The 22327-nt window shown below is 44.9% G+C and overlaps 1 protein-coding gene across 1 annotated transcript in view; it reads left to right on the forward strand.

The window, feature by feature from the left end:
- Positions 1-22327, forward strand: part of CCDC152 (coiled-coil domain containing 152) — a 692008-nt gene that overhangs the window by 367147 nt on the left and 302534 nt on the right. The window contains exon 3 of the mRNA XM_069627214.1: positions 14922-14986. Within this exon, the coding sequence (XP_069483315.1) occupies positions 14957-14986 (30 nt within the window). The 5' untranslated portion in view covers positions 14922-14956. The remainder of the gene's footprint in view (positions 1-14921; positions 14987-22327) is intronic.

A 22327-nucleotide genomic window follows, 5' to 3' on the forward strand; every position in this document is an offset into this window, starting at 1 on the left:
TCGCAGAAAGAAGAAAGCCCAGACTCCACAAACTGATACAACATGATCGGGAATTAAGTGACTTATGTCGCTGCCGCCTTGTCCTCAGCGTTTCAACCAGGCTAGTCAGACCCTACGCTGACCGGCATCCCATTATTCAAGCTTCTCTCACTCACTTATGAAGCACATGCTACCTTTACTGCCTGTTTAGCACTATATATCTCCTGGGTGCATGTCATCCCCATTGTTATAACTGGGTCCCTGGATGATCTTGTTTTAGTTTAATGTTGGGGCTTGCTGTTGAATTTTCTGGGGACGGGATAGCGAGGGGGTGTTTGTTTGGGTGTGAGTCAAATTGAGAGCGGAAGGTTGGCAGCATCATTTCGTGTTCACTTCATAGCAGGACTGACCTACTCCTTTCATTGCATGCTTACTCTTCTTTTAGACTCTGATGTTGGGTTCTGATAGTCTGCCTCGAGATTGTTCACTGCCCATTCTCACATGGAATGTCCAGGGCTTGAACTCACTTGTCAAACGGAATTCAGTGATTACCAAACTACTCGATCTTGACCCTGCTGTACCCTTTCTTCAAGAGACCGAGCTTCTGCGGGGGTGAGGGTAGATTTGCCCATAAGAGCTTTGCACCAGTGGTTTGTGCCATGAGCAGAGCGAAAAGACGTGGGGTGGGCATTCTGTTTGATATGTCTACCCCCTTTGTCAAGTCAGGGGTCTTCAGACATCCAAATGGGAGATATATTGGGATTAAGACTTCATTTATGAGTAACATCTTTACTTACGTTCCACTTTATGCGCTTAACGATGAGCAGGATCTCTTCCTCCATGACCTCCTTGGCAAACCTCTGTTCTTTGTAGAGCGTTCCCTACTAATCAGGGGGATTTTGGCCTGGCTATCAACCCTACCATCGACAAGACTTTGCACGCCTCTAGGGGGGATTTTCTGAATTCATTAGCTCTCATGAAGGTTCTCGCAATCTAAATCTGATTGATGCATTGAGATTTCGGAATCCTGCCTACAAAGACTTTACACACTTGCATGTACAAAACGGCTATTCATGGATAGATGCTCTTCTCGCCTCTTCTTCTTTGGTCCCTAGTATCCCGGATTCCACCATACATGTGGTCACCCTCCCGGATCATGCCCCGGAGTGACTGTCCTTGGCCATCCGAGACCTCCCTCCCCCAACCCGCAAGCCCTGGAGTCTGTGCAATCCACTTCTCAAGGACCTGGTCATCCGCAAGGAGCTTAAATCCGCAATAATTTCTTACTTTGACACCAACCTCACCCAGCGGATGGCTGTCCCAATGGTTTGGGATGCCATGAAGCTGTTTTCCCAGGGGTCATTATGAGTCTAACCTCGTCTTATACTAAAGAGAGGGCTCGGTTGAGGGAACAAATAGAGGGGGAGGTTAAAGCGAGGGAGGCTGCACATAAAGTCACGATTTCCGCTAAGGCGCAGCACCATCTAAAAATCGCTAACGCCAAATTTGAGGCCCATCTGGCAGAAAGAACAGCCCAGGCTCTCCTAAAGTTTAAACAATATCATTACACTTTTGGTAACAAGGCCAACAAGATCCTAGACCACAAACCAGCAAATAATTGGATCCGGAATAACATTAGGACCCTGCGGGATGAGAGGGGCTTACCTCTCTATACAGACCAGGACAAATTGGCTTGGGCTCATAGGTATTTCACTAAATCAGCCTCTACTACCCCTCCAGAGGGGGCCCCTAGCAGAATATCTACATTCAGTTGCTTTTCCTCCTCTTCCATGGGAAGAGATAATGCTACTTGAACAGCTCATACAGGGACAGGAAGTACTTGCAGCCATTAAATCACTCAAAAACACCACTCCGGGGCCAGACCAATTAACGGACACATGTAGCATTTTATAAATGCTATAGTGAGGTCCTAGCCACACATTTTATTTATTTTAGTTTTTAGGTAAGGCACCACATGTCCAAAGGCCTCAGAGCGCGGCAAGTAAGAGGAGAGCAGAACAACAAGATAGGTCAAATCAACAAGATTATAGGTTAGTCGACCCTATCGAAGAGAAGGGTTTTTACACGTTTCTTAAAGATGAGATTTATTTATTTTAGTTTTTAGGTAATGTTCCTGGAGGCAGGCTCTCTGCCACACCCACTATGCTCGAAACCCCTACCATCCTACTCTTGAAGCCTAATAAATACCCTGAGTCGTCAGATTCCAATTGGCCAATCTCCCTTTTTAACAATGATGTAAAAATCTATTCTAAGGTCCTGGCCTCTTGCTTGATGAAGGTTCTTCCTAAATTGGTCCAACAAGACCAGACAGGCTTCATTGCCAGACGTTGTACAACAACATCAGGAAGGCCTGTACCTGGTCAAAGTAGTGGGCTTGTCATCCCTTACTGACAACTTTATGGCTCTTGACACCCACAAAGCTTTTGACTGTCTCGGCTGGTCATATCTCAGTACTGTTCTCCAGCATGCGGGTCTAGGCCCCAGATTCCGGCAATCCATACTGACTATCTATTCCTCGCCCTCCACCCGGGTCTTGCTCAATAGGCATGCCACCCCCCTCATCTAGGTTTACAGAGCGACAAGCCAAGGCTGCCCCCTATCGCCTCTTCTGTTCGCGCTCACTATGGCACTGTTAGCGATTCAGGTCTGCAACAATCTGAACATAAAGGGCATTCCATGTAGGCAACAGGAGTATAAGATTGCTCTTTACGCCTATGATGTTCTGATCACGGTGACGGACTCCATTGCCTCGGTGACGGCCCTGATGATGGAGCTAGCTGCCGTTGGTACAGTTTCTGGTTTTGAGGTCAACTATTCTAAATCCCAAGGGCTCGACCTAGCAACACCACCGGACAATTGTGATGGGCTTGGGGAGATTTGCCCTATAAAGTGGAAAAGGGATTGGATTGAATACCTGGACATAAAGATCTCACGCTAAGTTAAATCACTTTACGGTGCAGATTTTCCTTCTCTTCTTGCCCAGGTTGAAACAGATCTCAAACGCTGGGACACATGCACATTCTCGTGGCTGGGCCGGAGTCACAGCTGTTAAAATGAAAATCATCATTAGGCTTCTCTACCGCTTCACGGCCCTCCCGCTACTGATCCCGTTACACAAATTACACTGGCTTCGGGGCCGAATCCTGGCATTTATTTGGCAACATCGTAATCCCAGAGTTGCAAAGAGTCTCCCAAGTGGAACACTCAAGGTCTCAGCTTGCGCTGCGGCACCTACCATTTCTCAAATCTGCCCCGGATTTTCCAGTCCCCTCACTTCATGCTCTTAGGTGTTGGAATGTTGCTATTAGGAGGTAGGGTACCCCTCTGGGATTAGGCCCAATCTCACCTATTGTCTGCAAACCAGAATTCACCCTGGGTCTACAGCATAAGGCATTCTCTTCTTGGCGGGTGGCCTACGGGAACTCCAGCAACTTTTCCGGGAGGGATTCCCACTTACTTTTGACAAATGCAAACTAGCTTTCTCATTACGTGAAGGGGAACGATTTAGGTACTGTCAGTTACACAATTGGGCAAGCCACCCAGTGACAAAGATGCCCTGGAGCTCACATTCTTAGCAGGCCGTTCTAGAGGCTCTACAACCTCCTAGACCGGTACGACTCCCTTGAGCATCTGACGTATATGAAAAACTTTGAACGAGACATAGGGGCCCAAATCGGGGGAGAGATATGGCTTAGGATCTGGGAGAGGAATCCCAAAGGATCTAGATGCGTCACTGATAAGGAAAGTCATCTTAAGCTCTGTTACAGGTGGTACTTATCCCCTGATAGACTACATCACTTTACTCCTGTCTCCCCTGATGCCTGCAGGAGAGGATATCCGGACAGAAGAACCTACTATCATGTGGTGGCTCTGCCCCAAAGCCAGGCATTTTGGAAAGAGGTCCTCTCACATATTAAATTGATGCTCATCGTTTTTTGCTGCTATGGGCCCTTTGGTTATTTTTTTGGGGGACAGTGCAGGAAGTTTCCATCCGCTAAGAGGTAATACTGCTAAATTGATCACTCACCGGAACTGGACATTTCCCAATGTGGTGGGGCAAAGTTTGGGAAATCTTAGCAGCAGAGAAAATCACTGCATTGGCTGGAGGGAAATATTCAATCTATGTCGCAACCTGGCTTCCCTTTATCGGCTACACCCAGGATTCCTATTTTGGGGGACATAAACAAAGGCTGTATAGACATTTTGTTTTGTTATAGTGCTTGATTGCTGACTTTGTGACTAGCTCATAACTAGTTTACTGGCAGTGTACAATCTAACAAGCTTATGATGTTTGTCTGGACAATACCCGACTAACCTGGACTACTGGTAATGTTTACTGCCCTGCTGTGTTCATGCTGATTATATGCTGCTCCCTTCTACTTCTTAAAAAAAAAGTTTGTTAAAAAAAATAATAATAGTGGAAGAACTCTAGGGGACATTTTTCTCTGAAACATCTTACCTGCACACGACAAAGACTAGCACTTTCACGAAGAAGAAAGGTAGCTACGCTAAATGTTTTCTCTGCAAACCCTATTGGTTATGAGTTTTTACTTACTTAGTAGATATGTATCCTGCGTTAAGATTTAAAACCCTCCGCATTGTCCACAAGGCTTTCTGGGGCATGGGTGCAAAATACCTTCAACTATCCCTCCGTAAATACCTCCCCTCTCGAGCCCTTTGCTCCTCTACTTCTAACTCCCTCAGGGTTAGTTGTTTTGCAAAAAAACAAGCTGGGGGTAGATCCCTGTCTTCGGCTGGTGGCTCCCTTTGGAACAGCCTCCCGACCACCTTGAAACTTGAGGAAAAAGATCTTCGGTTCAGGAAACTTCTCAAGAACTTCCTCTTTGCCTGTGCCTTTGCCCCCCTTCTCCACTGTTGATCTGTTTCTTCTCATGGCATTGTGCACCTGGCCACCCTCTGTTCTTTCGGGCCTAGGTATCTGCTCATCCTGCCACCCTCCTGCACTGCCTCCAGGCCACCATCTGCACTTGGGTTCTGTATCTGTACCCATACAGTCCTCCTCCCACGTTTCTTCTGCACTTATCAGATATACCTTTCTGACTAACTTTCACCTGCCACTTTCTGGCTGCATTAGCATGGTGTAAAGCCCTTATTTATTATTTATTCTATTTAATATTTATTTATGTTTTCTCTCCTCTGTTTCACACTTTTCACTCCCCACTTTCCTTGCACTTTTCCCCCATTTTCCTTTCCCATGCACTTGCGCTTTCTTAAATGTCACTGGGCCTAGTAAGATCGCTGTTTTTTTCTGTTTTTTCTCTCCCTTGTTCCCCTCCCTTTTTGCCTGGCCGTGCTCTGAAACACTTGTGTACGAGCGCGATATAAATAAAATATAATTTCATTTCATTAAGATTAAGAAACACCACGCTTGCTGCTCATTTAGGGATTCCAAATCACGCTTCCTTTTTGTAAAGTATTTGTATTGCTATATTGATCCAATTTCATCTGTAAAACATTGACATTTCGTAGAACTGAAAAGAGACGTTTTGAAGGAAGGAAATGTGACTTCCTAATTCTGTTAGGTACTCGCTTCTGACCTTTTGACAAAATCATGCACGTTATTATTTACAAAGAGTAGATACGCTGGCAATAATGCTTTTAGCAGAGTTTTTTTTACATTTTGCAGTCTTGATTTTTGTATTCTTATTGTATTACAAGATTTGGTCCTGTATAATGAGCTAGATCCATCTATAGCAATGTGACCCTTATCACTGTGACAAATGAAACAACCCCAGAATTTCCCATGTTCACTAAAGAGATGAAGAGGCTTAAACGTAGTGTGATAAATGACTTCAGGGTCATGAACTCCTATAGAACTAATTCTGCCCAAGTTATAATTGATGGTAATAATTGAGTAATAATTGATGGTATCATCACATGACACGAGTGGGGAGAGAGGCATCTAATGAGAGCTGCTATGTATGCTCTCTTGTTCCCTCTGCCATGATCGTGTCCCAGCGAACCTAGGATGCTCCAATGTAATGATAAGAATGGAAAAGAAATACCCGGGTGTTGGGAAAGAGGTCAATTGCAAATAAAGGGAACTGCGCTCACACCTGAGGGGTGGGCTGAGGGACGACTATTATGCAATACACTAGCGGTCTTGGGACAAAGAGAAGAAGTAGTGGTAAAGGCAAACTATGTCTCAACCTATGTCACGAAATTACTCACATGGGTTCATAACGAATAATACCCCTGCAACACTAGGTTTCCAAAATAATGGTACAATAAGGTATTTTTGACTTACCAGTCCTGAAAACATGAACAGTAGTGTTGATGGACCACTATAGGGCTTGTACACATTACTGGATTCCCTTAAATAGAAGCACATTTTGGAAAAAGAAGATCCCTCACTCTCACGCGTAAGAAAAGGGAAAACTATTTCTCAGCAAAATCAGAAGATGCTTATGACGAGATACCAGACTGGCACAAATTGTTTAGCAAAACACCAGTGATTTTCTCTGCTATTTTCCTGCCTGGAGTGCAGGTCGCTGCAAATGCGGAATGGCTCCATATCACGAGATGGGAGTTGTTGCAAACAATCAATACAACAATGAAGGGATATAATGCCACAAAAGAAGAGCTAAGGGCCATGAGACTAATGACCCTTCAGAACAGGTACATCCTTTATCTTATAATGGCCACTGAGAGGGGGCATGTGTGCAAAAATTGGCCCGTCTTGCCGCATGTACGTGCCTGCCCACAATGAGTAAAATTGGACCCTTACAGAGGCCATAACTCTGTTAACGGATCTACACACAAAAATAGAAGAGGAGGTGGAAGACATTCTAGATGATGACTGACTCTCTTATTTATTCTTCTGGATGCCCTCCTGGCTGGCTAATGCTTTCAAAGTACTTATAGCAATACTGGTACAAGTACTACTAGGATTCTGCACCTTAAGAATAGCCATAAGTTAATGCAAGAATAATGCTAAAAAGGCGGTGGGAATGAAAATAGTGATAAACGTGGGTACTAAAGTACACAAATACACACAAACCGTTAACCTTCCTCATCTGCACGTAAGAGAAAGCCCTATCACACCTCCATAATCAAAGTTCTCTTACCCACAGACCCGCGGAATTATGTAGGACTCTGGGTATTCTGCAAGCCAGATGGGGAGTGCTGCTTCATGACCTGGAGTGTGGATGAGCACATAATACATGCGGATGACCTGAGAGGGGTGACTAAAATATGGATACCCAAGGTATCTTACGCGGAGGGGGGCCAGAATAAGGGTGTGGTCTAGGACTCCACCAGAGGGGGGAATGTCGAGAGAGGGGTGAATACATCATTAATGGCAACTACCCCTCCCTGCCTCAATATCGTAATGGAGAGAAATACTATGGACGAAGATGACCATATAGGCCTTATACCGGATCAATACAGAAAGAGATGGGCAGGATACAACTGAAGATGTCAAGAATAAACAAATCTGCTGTGAGACTGATATACGCGCATGTAAAAGACAAAGCAAATATGCACTAACCCTAAAGAAACGCAGACATTAGGTCAAACATGCATTTACAAATGAAGAATATCGCTTGCACCATATAGACACAAAGAATATAACACAAGCAATGTATAACTTGAAACGCTACACAAGTGATATACGTTGTTAGTTTATTAACGTAGAACCGTAACAGTAAAAGGCCACAATTTTTGTCAACTTCGAAGTCATAACATGCATTGAAATTAATAGAGGTCTCGACGTTTTATGAAAACGCAAACTGCTGAATCCACTGATGTACAGATTTGTGCAGGGGGCTGGCAGCGGCTGTGCGGCCCCTCTTCAAGGTTATGGAAGAATTAAGAAAGGGCTTGAACGGTCTAGAAGAGAACATGAGATAAGGATTCCCAAGGATGAAGACATATTTCTCTTACAATAATGGAGGAACAAACAGTCTTTGAATGGCAGTTGCCAATTAATTATAAGTTAAAACCTCATAAGGAATGGATAAAACAAGACCTTAGTGGCTGAAAAAGTAATAACACTTGTGTTCATATTAGCTAAAATCTCAACAAATACAGGACAGAATAATCCACAACATGGTCTCCTCACACGTGACCCATAATTCCAAATCAGTGTCTATTCATTAGGGCCAAACATGAACCAGCACCTGCCTGGACTCCCCACATATTCTCAGAATCACTGAGCCATAAAGATCAAATACAAAGGAATATTTTGGCTTATGGCCTACAGATAAGGGATAGCGTATTATTTAATTGGAAGAATGCAGGTCTTGGACTTCTCACCCCCTACTCCCATTTTTAGTTTTGGCTATTAGGTGGCATTGAAAGTGCTACCTTTAAGACAAAACTATTGTCATTAAAATTAGGGCTTTAACAGAAGAGCTTCAAAGAGGGACTTTGAATGAGGGTCTCTGATGCTTTTCAATGCAGATGACATATGAGGATGGAGTTGTGTTGTTTGGCTATGTGTCCCACCCATTTAATGGCCATCTCTAAGTCAAATCTATATGGTTTTCATCCCATTGTCGCCCAAAACCATACCTGTCTTGCACTCTTTACCTGCATTTGTATTGTGTGCTGAATTTGTCAGCCATTTTGACTTCCAAAATGAGGTTGCCATATGTTAATGTTTCTTAAACGTTATTTGACTTGATTGATGCTTTAAAAAATATTAATTACAGCTTTTAAGTTATGTTAAATATTTTAATGTATTTAGTACACGTTACTATTATAGATGCGTTTTTTAAAAAATGTCTCTGAAAATGTTCATGTACTTATTGGTAGATGTTGTTCTACTCAGTTGTGTTGTTAGCAGTACCTGATTGGATCTGCAGTTTTGTGTTGTCAGTAGGATGTGATTGGGTGTACATTATGTGTTTTTTACACAAGGCAGCCATTTTGTTTCATCAAATTCTGGTTATGAACCCAGAAGTCTATGGCCTCTGTGTTAATTTGTGTGGGTCCTGTTCCTTTTGCTGCCGGGGTCCACGTACCTTTGAGCCTCTGGTGTTGCAGCACAGCTGGGCTTGGTGTGTTTTGCAGATATGCACTGGGCATGCTACCGCTGCCTGGTCCCGGCAGTGAAACTGTTCATCCAGAGCAAGGGGGCGCCGGAGTAGCAGGCTGTACTCTGTGTCCGTGGAGCAATGGCCCTTCCGCGCTGGCCAGTGTCTTCCCCATTGGGATACTGTCAACCACGAAGAATGCGAGTGAACATGAGACCAGATTTCGTCTGGCAGCGCAGTGAGTCCTGTAGACTGGCCCTGAGCTACACGCTCTGTCTGCATCCTGATCCTGCTGTGTCCTGCGCTGAGCTGGGGTCCGGCTGAGCAGCAGGTAAGAATTAGCTGCCCTATCCTCGTTGACTTGTGGACTCCAGCTGCTCTTCTCTGCTGCCCCCTAGACCTTCGGACCTGTTGTTAAGTCTTAAGTTTCGCAGACCAGTGTGTGTACTTTAGTAAAGGAGGGCTTCCGAAGCATCCCACAGGGCCATCTTAAGCATTTATGGGGCCCTGGGCACAGACATCTTTGAGCCCCCCCTCCACTAAATCAAAGGAATTTTACAGGACCAAGAATACTGGTCACTCCCCCCACCCGTCGCGCTCACAACCTATAGGTTGATATGCATTCCTTATTATGCTGCAAGACAGAGAACTCACATTAGCTGCCTCATAGAATGCAAAAGTGCTTGTGAATGGATAGAGACCACCAATTAGAAGGAAGGAAAACACTACACGTACCATAGCATGGATAGTGGAGGCAGATTAGAAGCTACCAGGAAGGTATCTTTATCCAGACAGACTGAGATTAGAAGTGGAATATGGTTTTCAAATAGTCTTGCCATTAGAGATCAAAGGAACAACTGCATGTGGTGTGCAATATAAATATGCTCAGTATTAACATAGTGAAACCATGAATAAGGCTTTAATGAAGATCATACCATGAGAAGGAAATCACTCTCAACGGCTGACAATTTTGAAAGGTTTAGGGACTGACAATATTCGTTAGGCAATACAAGACTTGTGGTATTTTAATTTATAAATGTGCATAAAAAACGTTGTCTTTGACCAAAAATCAAACAGTTTTTGTGTCAAACAAGCAGACCTTAAAATATGCTCGCCTGAGACCTGCAACATATGGTCTGCTCTCTTCTGTCTACCATCCCTTCCACCCAAATGGCCTTCATGAGAAGAAAGATCAAATAATGGGCTAAACTATACCAGCAGCATGCAAGAAGGCAAACCTCACAGAAGACAGCACAGTAATTTAAGATATATTACATTATTTGACCAGGAGCACTGTATCGTCTGATGGCAAATCCAGGATGCAAGCATAACCGCTTTTGTTCCATAGTCTCGAATTTGGATACTTATTGACCTCTTGGACTGACATTTTATGCCATCGTTGGAGGCGATTACCTAGGTTTTACAACACCCCATCTGAACAAACCAATTCTAGACCTTCACCATGCGGATGATATGTTAGTTTTTATAGCAACCCCTAGCTGGTGCAGGTACATTGCTGATAAAAGGAGATGTTGTTCTGCAAACCCAAGTACGTATGTAGGCAGGTTTATAAACTTCAGACATAGGAAATGGCTCAGCCAGCCTTGCTGGAATATGATATTCTAATTGCGCATACGAGCACATATCACTGCCATGGGTGCTTCACACACTGAGCTAACTTCTGAACGACTGTGGCACTCAATTTATCAATATGCATTTAACCATGGCCTATTACACATGATCAACATAATTCCCACAGGAAGTACAGAATGCTACAGAGTTTTTCCATAAGGAACATACAAACTATGTATACCACAGTGAACACAGAAAGCATTACATGAGGAATTGATCAAGGCAGAATGTACTTGTCAAAACAGAAAGGCAATGGGTTTAGACCCTCAGCAGCACCCCATAAAATATCCTGACGTGTACTATTTAAGAATGGTGAACAATGGAATCTTACTTCTTCAGATTAGATAGCCTTGTGGGGCCCCCCTCCAAGGTGGGTGCCCTGGGCAAGTGCCCCTTTTGGCCTCCTATAAAAACGTCTCTGGCATCCCATTCCTGTACTGGGTGTGCATTTATTTGAGGGTTTTCTTGTACCACTGCAGAGGCCACCTCTGTGCACAGCGTTGTGAATTGTATCGGCTGTTGTTGAACCATGCTCCCGACAGGCATGTTACGGTCAGTGCAGGCTGCAGCTCTCCTGTGCCTCTGGTTTCGCTTCTCCCTGCACATTCCTAGGACAGGGCAAAATAGACCCGGGAGTGTCCTACGGACACCAACGGCGACCCACAGTGCCGAGAGCGGTCTTTGTCAGCTGCCAGTGGAAAGGGGCAAGCAGTGTAGCAACAAGCCTGGCATTGACTGAACCCTGTTTGTCCTAACGCGTGCTGCACGGGTATTCTTACCCGCCGTATAGACGTCATTTCATGTTATTTCAGCAAAAGAACAGCCTTTCCAAGTGAAACTTTCACTCATGTTAAACAATCTTACGTTACTCGTCGCCATGCATCACTGAGTTGGCTTACACGTATCAAATGAGCCACTCGCTCCAGAGCTTCTGTGACCTTCCCTCCAAATCTCTGAGAATTGGAGGTTTCGTGTTTATGCATGCTGTTAGTGCAGGGAGAGGCTGCCCACTGCTGCCTGTCCCTCGGGCACCACTACCTGGCAAGATACCAATGCTCTCCATCCAGGGGAGCAAAGAGGGAGCTTTACAGAAATGTGTTAACCTTAAAATGACGGACATTGCATTTTTACCAGGGTGTCAGTGGCAAAAACGTCACCAATCAAACATAGACGATGACAGTTCCCAGTAGCAGGGTGGACATGTTTTTATATGGCGTGCAAGTACGCATACAGTTGCCCTTAACTTTCTTTGGGTTGTTGACTTTACGCTGGACAAGGGTGGCTGGCAGTGTCATGGAATATATGCTATAGTGTTGGCTCGAATGTAACATTCACAGTTTGTCTTCATGTTGTACCCACACACTTTACGAGGAAAAAAGGAGCTGTAGCTACACAAGCGCTGACCTAATTTTCTCCCGAAAAACTAGCTACAAATCGCTAGTTATTTTATTATGTACTGTCCAAATGATATGCACTAGTGAGTCACGACAATAACTCAAATATGTATTGTAAAGCGCGGTGTTGCTTCCCGACGGCAGGTGCGCACTCAATGATATTAATCATAATAATGTTTTTCATAGACTAAAATTCTAATGTATTACTTTAAAAAAATTTGCAATAAGAAAATATGTAAACTGAATAAACTTTTCTCTATAGTGTAGCAAGAATGTAAGCACAGATTTCGTAGTCCTCCTGATCCGACTGGTTTTTGGCACAGAAGTACCCTGATCAGAATAAAATGCCAACACACTAATGTGCCCCAGTCAAGGTCCGTAGAAGCTGATGGCTGGTACTCAACACATTTGACCCTCGAAGGAAACACTCATTCTCCCAGAAGTTAGCAGAAGGGGTGGGGTATACCTGGAAACTGGACAGCCATATGCACTTGGTAGAAAATCCATGCATCCAAGGGCGCAGCATGAAGGAGCTGAGTACTTCTGGCTTTTTCTCGAAATATGGCCCATTTCAATGCCACTGTGGGTTGTTTTTTGCTCTCAACATTATAGTCACTCTTTATTCTTCACATGGTTATCCCTAAAAACAATATGATTTTCAAGGTGATGACTGATGAAAATGTTATAGAGCTCTTTAGTTTTGCCTATTATGTGCCACCTATAAGCTGAAACAATTGCATTCGAGTACAGATAGAAGGGAGATACGATATTGGGGGAGGGAAGGATAGCTCAGGGGCAACGTGTTTGTCTTGGAAGAAAGAAAACGCAGCACAACACAGGTTTGAATCCCAATCCTGCGCTTAGAAACCACTCATTGGTATTATGCTTGTTATAAAAGAACAATTATAATAATAATAATGTTAGACAGAATAGATAACCTGTGGGCATTGTTTGTTTTTTTTCTCCATCCATTGACCTCTCATGGCTATGCACATCTCTATGGATATTCCCACCTACTGCCTTCCTCTCCTTGCCTCAAACACAGCCTCCTGGGATCTCTATGAGCTAGCTCGATCATTCAGTAACATCAAACGTTGGCCTGCCATTGTTATTTCTAACAAGTGTTATGATTGTTCATGGCTTAATTACACCAGTAAATGAGCTGCTGGTGTCACTTAATATACATTTCTTAACCAAGTGTGCTTTCAGGCACTTGATTTATAGGCAGTATGTGTGTCTTTGGAATTGTTCCTTGCACTGAAGTCCTGTTAACAACACGCATTGGCAGACCCATCCCTTTTGGCTTGTGTATAGTTATTAGATAAGCATTTGCCTGGGCCATCACATACCCAGGTATTCAAACCATGCTCCAGCTGTTGCTGAGTTATGGTCAGGTAGTGATATTAGGGTAGTGCCTGGAAAATAACTATTCCCTGACTTCACAAATGTCAAAACTGTTGGCTTTGCCAATGCTTGTTACTTCATATGCTGATGACCTGTCATTGCCAAGGTTGGTGAGCTTGGTGCCAACCAATGAAAATTCTTATGCCGTGCCGCCCAGTACATGTTGCAGTAACCAATAGTCAACTTTAAACATGACATATACTCTTTGCTATCAATTCAGAGGTGGTCCCAGGTGGAGCCATCAGATAGCAGTATAACCAATCAAAGAACTAACCCATTTATTTTCTATATGCTGTTGATTCTCTTAACCAAACCCCGTACCCGGTAGGTTTTTTAACCAAGATTATAATGAGATATCAATGGTGATGTATTTTCTGTTCTTAAACCTTTGTCATGCTTGAGAAGAATGAGAGCTCACAACTATTTTGTTTGTATGCCGTCCCTGTTTTATGTGGATTGTTGTTAAAGCAGGGTTTTGCCATTTACTTTGACTATTTCTGTAATTGGGTACAGGATTTCCCAGGCCTATCTGTTCCTCTTAGACTGGGGTTTTCCAGTGTACCTTTACATCACTTTTTAACATTCAAATGTAACCAAATTGTGTGCTATAGTCTGTAAACCAAGAAGCATGTGTTGCCTCATTGTTAACAAAGGGGTCCCAGCAGCCAAATATTGTGATGCTACAATTTCTAATCTACATTGCTTTGCTTTCTACCATTTCAATACAGCTAACTGCTCTCCCACAGTGATATGCTAGGGTGAATCTCTCCCTTCACAAGCCTCCACTATACAAATGAATGTGGTCGCTGCCTCAATCATGGACTTTCTCTTATACACCGGCCCACCTGGTTGTGTAAAAACATTCTGTTCTCTGGTTTCTCCATTGGAGGGTTCCCCATCAGTTGTCTTCATCGAAGGGAAGGGTCGGATTTAGGTCTGCTTTGTCTCTACATCAATCTCTGACAAGTCTCAGGCCTCCTGTGATTTGTTAACAACAATGTTTTGTTTTCTGCAATGATCTTGATGGTTGTTGATCATTGCAGCACGTTTTTGTACATTTCTTGTTCATTCATCTATCCAGTTACAAATTCACAAGTTTACTCTCCACATCCACTTTGGTAGAAGCCGCTCCGCTCTCCCGTAGGCCTCAGCAGTCCATATCGACCAGATTCCCTTTGCAACCTATCGTGAACAACAATTCTCTCTCAACACTCCTTTAAAAGACACAGTGGGTCAGTCTTTCCTCTTTAGAATATTTATGAGTGTAGTTGGATGAGACCTGTGCAGTTCCTCCTTGGCATGAAATATATTTTTACGAACATCTAAAACCGTGTATAATTTATTTGTAAAGACACCAATGATGAAATGTTGTAAAAATATTCTCAAAACGATGAGTTCAATGACTTTGAAAGAATATAAATAATGCTTTTTAATCCTTATGGGAATAATTCTGTGTCCAACATATTCTTCCACATGATTCTGTTTTTCTTAGATGAAAATGAAAGACTTAAGAAAAATTCACGGATTATGGAGGAGAAATTAAATACTTGTGAGCAGGTGAGAGATCGCAAATCGCCCTGTTTTTACAAACACATTTTTACAAATGAGAGTCAAAAGGGAAAATCCCAAATAGAGTTTAGAATTCCGGGGGTGTTTGGAATATGGGCTAACAGTGAATTGGGGTTTGTGACGCATGGGAGAACCCCACCATTCAAGGAGAGAGAAAAGGAAACCTATAAAATGACACAATTTCATAATATATTGGATTACTCTCAGTAGATACTGCATCATAGAACCATAGATCCTGTATCTACCCTAACTTTTCTACCACGATTATCTTATATAAACGTGGCAATGTTTTAGGCTATTATATTAGCCTCGAACATAAACCCGCTTGACCAAATACATTTTATTTTGGTTCCGGCTGGGTTTAGTCGCCATTTCTTTTTATTAAAGTCTTTCTCGTGTTTTTCTCTGCGCGCCAAACCGGGGATGACTCCTTTGTTCGCTGTCTTTTCGCGGGCTTCTGCACAGAAGCCCTCCTTAAGGCGCCTGATAGTCTAGGTAGGCAGGAGGTGAGGGAGGGATCTTTAGACCCCTGCCATGGGATCCCTTGGTAACCCAAGTCACGCTCTTGTCTGATTGACTAAGGGGATTGACAGCCAGGCTGTATGAATGGGGGAAAACTGCATAAAAAGCAGGTCTCTGGGACTGGAAGAGCAGAGTCGCCACTGGAATGGAAGAACCAACGAGGAACTGGAAGAAGAGGACCCCTACAACGATTGAACCGCCAGGTGAATCCCTGCTGCAGGTCAGAATCTCCAAATCCGACGACAGAGAAGATCCTCCAGGAAACTTCTTCCCTTGAGCTGGTGGGACCAACCTACTCTGGTTGAATTTGCTGTACAGAGCTACAGTGGGCCGGATAGCCATGAAGGTCGGACCCTGCTTGGGTTTTAAGGAGCGCACCTTTTATTCGTTGTTTGGCGTTGCTGCTGGTTTCTTCCCTGGGTAGTGCAGGACCCTCCAGTCTTCCTGCTTCTGATCAGTCCGACAGTCGCTTCAGGAACCGTGAGCCTGCAGGAACTACCAGGAACGTCTGCCTCAGCTACAGCCCCCCCTCCGTTTTAAGGTACTGTGCAAATCCGGTTGTCTGGAATCTGTGCCACAAACTTTACCGCGAACTACCCTGAACTGTGAGATCCTTAGCAAAAGACTTTTGACCCATTGACTTTGGCCCTAAGCCTTTTCTAGCTGATCTCCTCACTGTAGTCTCTCTTGTTCAATTGCCCAGAGTACTTACCTGTTGGTTTTGCCTAATTTCTAATAACTTTGTCTTTCCCTCCCTTTTAAATTGCTGCAGTGCCATTTTGCTCCCACTTCATTTTGTGAGCTTAACTTGTCTGGAATTTAAGTGAAGTGGTGTGATGTATTTATGATTGTGATTTTGATCTTGCTTGGAATAGTGAAATGTTATACAACTGTTGAGTAAATAAATATATATTTGTTTACTTAGAAACCTTGAGTCAGTGTTTGCCTGAATCATAGTGATTGCTGTCTTTTTGTAACTATTTGTACTGCTCACTTACTCTTGAGATAAGTCTGGCTGCTCCGCTACTGCTACCACTATAACTGTGTAGTACAGGCTTGTACCAAAGGTGAAATTATACTGTCACTTGTAGTCTTAATTATGTGTAGTTTTCCCAAAGGGTACTGCGTATAATTCTGCCTAACAGGCACTGCCACCCTTTAAGTGATGCAGGGGCCCAGGGCAGTGTGGAAAAGATCCTCTTTGCTTGCACTACAATGCCCCAATCAGTGTACAGGGGTTTGCCGCAGTCAGAACATATCGTCTCCCCTTTAAGGGATCCTAGTACTATGTTCATGGAGACCTAATTCTAGCTCCCTTGAGATCTCATTCCTCCAAACATTCGTACAGTAACCAAACCTCAGGCTCCCTCCCGGTGTGAAGCTAATCAGGCTATGGCCCTCATTACAAGTTTGCCGTAAACGCTCGTAATTCTGGCCTGCTGGTATTATTGTCTCTGGCAGGGGCGACCACCGAAAATACTGGTGCATTACTGGTCCTCAGGCGTACCTACACACCCCTGCCGGAAACGGTAATACCGGCTCGCTGGAATTAACGGGGTCAACAGCAATCAGCCGGTACTACTGGCGGAAATGTGCTGGTAATGCTGATACTGGCACCAAAACTGCTGGAATTACCGGTGCTGGAAATAGCATCACCGCCGGAACGGGAAGCTCGCTGGCTGCCATTTTGAAAATTCAATCCACTTTGAATCCCCCACTTCCAACTGCCATCCACTACACCAGGAGGTGCCAAAATGTCTGGGAGTAAGAAGTCAAGACTCCCTGCCTTCCACCTAAGGAAACCAAAGTTTTCGGAGGCGGAGCTGGCTGCACTGTCCGACACAGTGGTGCATCATGCCGAGACCCTCTTTGGGGTTGGACACAGGAGGACCAGCCAGTGGAGAAAGACAACCATCTGGCAAGAAGTGGCAGACAGGGTCACGCCTATGGGGACAGTCGCCTGCACTCCAAGGGACTGCTATAAGTGGTAGGACGACTTGTGCCTCAGGGGACGCAACCTCCTAGCAACACACAAGAGGGAATCTGCTGCCACAGTAGATGGGACGGTGGCACCTCTAAACCTCATGCCCTGGGAGGAGAGGTGCAGCTCCATCATGCACATGGAGGGTATAGAGGTAGTCGGGACAGCAGAGGCAGGAGCTGGAACCCAAGGTGATGGTGGTAAGTACAACAAACCCCATGTAAATGCAAATGTTGAGTCCAAATACATGCATCCCCAGGCAGAGAAACAACAAATGGGCAAGGGAACCGGTCCAACACGTGTCGGTGACAGCAAATGGCCCGATCACATACACATACCAGGGGATGCAGGTAGACGTAGCGATGCACAAGCACTGTTGCCAAAATGTACAGCCCCACACATGGACCCATGATGAGCACCCATGTGTGCCAAGGGAGAACAGGACAGGAATCATAGGCCTACCACACACACAACAGCAAGACACCTTGGCAGACCAACAGTCAATGTACACTCCCTCCACCCACATGTAGAAGCACACATTGGAGCAAACAGGCTGAAGAAGCCGCATGACAAGAGCAGGACACACACAATGTAGCATGAGTGTAATGAAAGCCCGAGATATGACTCCCAGAAGACTAACAGTTGATTACATTCAACACTTCACTTAGGAGACTGGGGTTGTGTCGGCACCTGGCGTTATTCCTAAGAGGTATGCCGTGAAGGGCACCCAAATGTTTCTTGGACGAGAGTCAATCGGTTGCATTTGTGCCCAGTGTTCCTCCATGTCGTTGGCCCACACAACACCAATGGTCCTTGTTGGGGACGTTTGTGTTCGTCCAACACATCATTATGCATCTTTTAGCAAGAAGAAGGCACAACTTTACAAATGTGTACATGCTACCCATGAGAGAGTCAAATATGTAGAACATGCAAGACAATGGAATGGGGCGAATCTCTTTGCCTATAATTTCCGATAAAACTGTACAAACATCCCCCCAGAACAGTTGTAGTTTTGGACATTCCCACATCATATGAGAATATTTGGCGTCGGGACAGTTACACCGGGACATGCCCCGATCATCCTGTTATGTTAAAGGTTTTTTATACCGCGCACTATCACCACATGCGTGGTCCCGTGGCTCTCTGGGGGATCTGTAAGGTAAGAGCGCAAGAGAGTGGTGGAGATTAGTGGGACTGAGTGAGTGAAAAGAACAAGAGAGCTGTGATGTGCTGCTGTCGGCTTCAGTTCGGTTTGCACGGTTTGCTCAGTTTAGGTGTGTTTTTCGGTTGGTAGCCATCATATGCTGTTGTGCGAGGCTATGTGTGGTTTGTTTTGTTGTTGTGGTGTAGTGATGTGCGTGTAGTTTGTTTTGCTGTAGAGTTATGGTTGTGTTTGGTTCAGAGTTTGGGAGGTGCATGCACAGGGGTGAGTTTTTTAGTAGGGTTGCACTTGTTGCTTGTTATAAATAGCATATCATATCATATCAAGTGGCATCACTATCTAGATGTGACGCATGCTAATCTACACTATTCTCTCTAGATGTGACACATGCTAATCTTCTCAATTCCATCTAGATGTGATGCATGCTAATTTCCACAATTCTGTCTAGATGTGACGCATGCTAATCTCCACAATTCTCTCTGGATTGGAGGCATGCCAATCTCCACAATTCTATCTAGATGTGACACATGTTAATCTCCACAATTCTATCTAGATGTGACGCATGCTAATCTCCACAATTCTACGTAGACGTGATGCATGCTAATCTCCAGATTTCTATCTAGATGTGACACAGATAATCTCCACAATTCTATCCCTCCACAATTATATCTAGATGTGATGCATACTAATCTCCACATTTCTATCCCCTTTAAACTGGCCAAAATGCAAACTGTGGCCAATGTACACAATTGGCTTAATGCCAAGTATGGTCTCCCTACAGATTGAGGCTAGATTCAATGGCTGCCTTATACAAGTAGGTTAAATGCAAACTATGGCTGATAAACATAAATAGGCTGAATGCTGGGGAAGTAGGATACTAGGTAATGAGAGAGGTGTGGTAGTTTATGTGATACAGTAATGGCTGTACGCCCTACCTACACCACCACATCATCCTCTGCTGGAGAAATGTCCAGATCTGGGGGCTGGGGTATATTGCACCTGATGCAGATGTTGTGCAACATGCACAGGCCAGGAATATCTGCCCCACCTTCTATGGCCTGTACATGAGCGCAGCCCCAGGCCCATGTAGGTATCTGAAACGTTGTCACCCTGGTCCTCACATGGGCTCCGTTGTATGCCACTTCCTGTAGCATCTTGGGATTCTTCAGAGGGGTCATCATCCAGGAAGCAGCGGGTATCCAGAGTCACCTACAAGGGGTAAGGACACAGCTGTGAGTAATGCTCGGCAGTGGTGATGCCTGTGATGGCAGAACCTCAATGGTCAGTCTGTGTATGAATGTCCCATGTCACATTGTGTCACACTGCTTCATGTTACAGTCCTTGCATGCATATTACACTGCTTAGGGGGGTGTTGAATTTTGGTCCTATGTCCTCTGTGACGCTCCTTGTAGGCAGGATGCGTGCTGTTCCGAAGGAGCGTTGCGTTGTGGGTTGATCCTGGGAATTGGGCAGAGGAGTGCATGAAGGTAAGGTCGGCGTCACAGGTGACCTGGCCATTCAGGGAATGGAACTGCTTCCGGTTCCTGTAGACCTCCTCTGAGGCATGGGGAGCCACCAGCTCAACATGTGTGCAGTGCAATGCTTCCACCACATTGGACATACCCGCAATTGCATAGAAGTGGGCCTTGGAGGCGTTGAACTGTGCCAGGGGGGTCGGGAATGCGAAGTGCTGGCCCACATGGTGCAGGAGGGCCGCCAGTACCTGCACCAGCACTCTGTACAAGGCAGGCTGCGAATTGCTGTGAGTGTTGAAATGTGCCACTGGCCAGGACCGACACCTGCTTTAGCTTTATGGCTGACCTGATGCTGATCCTGCTCTCAATGTCCTCCTGGATGTGGAAGTATAGGGTCCTTGTTTAGGCGGTACAGACTTAGTATCTGCCCGTCAGTGAGTTCCTAGGGATCACAACACACCTCTGCCTCTAAACCTGCATCCCCATCATCCTCCTCCACCTCCTTCTCTCCCTGGCCTACTGTTGCCTCTGCTGGTACTCCAGCCCCTACAGCTGTAGATTGGCATGCAGTGCCTCCAGCTCCATGTTTACAGTGACAGCATGGTTGTGTTTGGAAGTGTTTTTGGGTTGGTGTGGCCCTTTCATACTCTTCCTGTGTGCATAGGGTGCACCTGGGTGGACTGTGTGCACCTGTGGCCTTTTTTCCTTCACCTGTGTCTATTTACCAGCTGAGGTGTTGTTATCTCCACCTTGGATTTGGCAGCATTAAGGCAAATATCTACTGGTATTACCGGCACATCCAATTTCGTAATATGCTGGTGATGCCATTGTGCTGGTATTACTGTCGAAGGTAGTTCCTGCAATTGTGTTCCGGCAAACTCTTACTTTGCAGGACCAGTGAAAGTGCCGGTAAACAGTATTACCGTTACTTTTACTGTGTACCGGCAAAGTTGTAATGAGGGCCAAAGAACCCAAAACAATGATGATCTTGGTAGCCCAGTCAGCCATTCCAGTGCTGAGGTTTAGAACTGATGGACCATCCTTCAGTTCACATGAGACTACCATCCAGACATTATGTTCTGTCTAGGATGAACCGCCAGATATTCCACCACAAACTACCATCGCTGAACTCGACCACATGGCCTCTGAGTACCTGCAGTACAGCCATTTGAATATGCCTCCAGACATCATGGATGCTTTGAATGAAGTAAAGAGACCCTCTACATGCAGCTCATGTTTTTTCAAGTGGAAGAGGTTTTTTAAGTGGTGTCTAGACAATAGATGTAACCTATCAATATGTAAGGAAGAGATGGTACTGCCTTATCATTTTTAGTTGGCTAAATGTGGCTTACAATTTGCTTGCATAAATGTTTGACAGCTATCACAGCTCATTGGAAAAAATCATAGAAATCTTTTTTTCACAATCTCAGTGATTGAAGGCAGAGTCTATTAGAGTCTGTGAAGTCAGACATGAGACCGACTGGTGCTTTGCTGCAGAGTGTTTTTTTGTGTTCATTGAGCAGTGGGTGTGACTCTTCAAAAGCTGACTCGCACCGCGGAGTCTAGCAGAGTCTGTGGAGTAAGTGGAAGTCGTGGAAGTGGGAAGAAAAAACTCTGACTCTGCGCGAAGCCTGAATCCCTCGACTACCAGCAACAGCATGCGAGAGAAAACTAAAGCAGCCGTGTCACCAAGGACACGTGCCCAGAGGAGGATCGAGACATCTGAAGCTTTGTTCGCCGGTGGGTTGCTTACTGGAGTCTTAGCCCAAGAGCAAGTAAGTCATCCCGCGGTGGGCTCTAGTAAAATAATCACAATTGAGATGACTAACATGTCTACTTCACTTTTGTGGCTGGCATGAATCATAACACGGACAAACTCTGTCTCTCCATGTGTGCATGCCGTCTCACATCTTGTGCCAAAGGAAATATTCGCTTTAAGCGATTAACACGCACACAAACTTTTGCTCACTGCAAAATGATAACACATTCGAGCATAAGGAGGCAGAGCTGCTTGTAAATGACGAGACTGACATGGGTAGCGCAGATAGTGCCGTCTGCCCCGCCCTTGCACCAGCCCTCGTGAGAGGCACGCCCCCAGTGCCCCTGCTGCGCGTGCTTGCCTTGCGTGTTTATAGGCAACTCACGCATCCTGGCAAAGGGGCGACAACTGGCAATGAACAGAAGCTGAC

Source organism: Ambystoma mexicanum, chromosome 6p (genome assembly GCF_040938575.1).
Source record: "Ambystoma mexicanum isolate Mex_15411 chromosome 6p, UKY_AmexF1_1, whole genome shotgun sequence".
NCBI classification, from domain to species: domain Eukaryota; kingdom Metazoa; phylum Chordata; class Amphibia; order Caudata; family Ambystomatidae; genus Ambystoma; species Ambystoma mexicanum.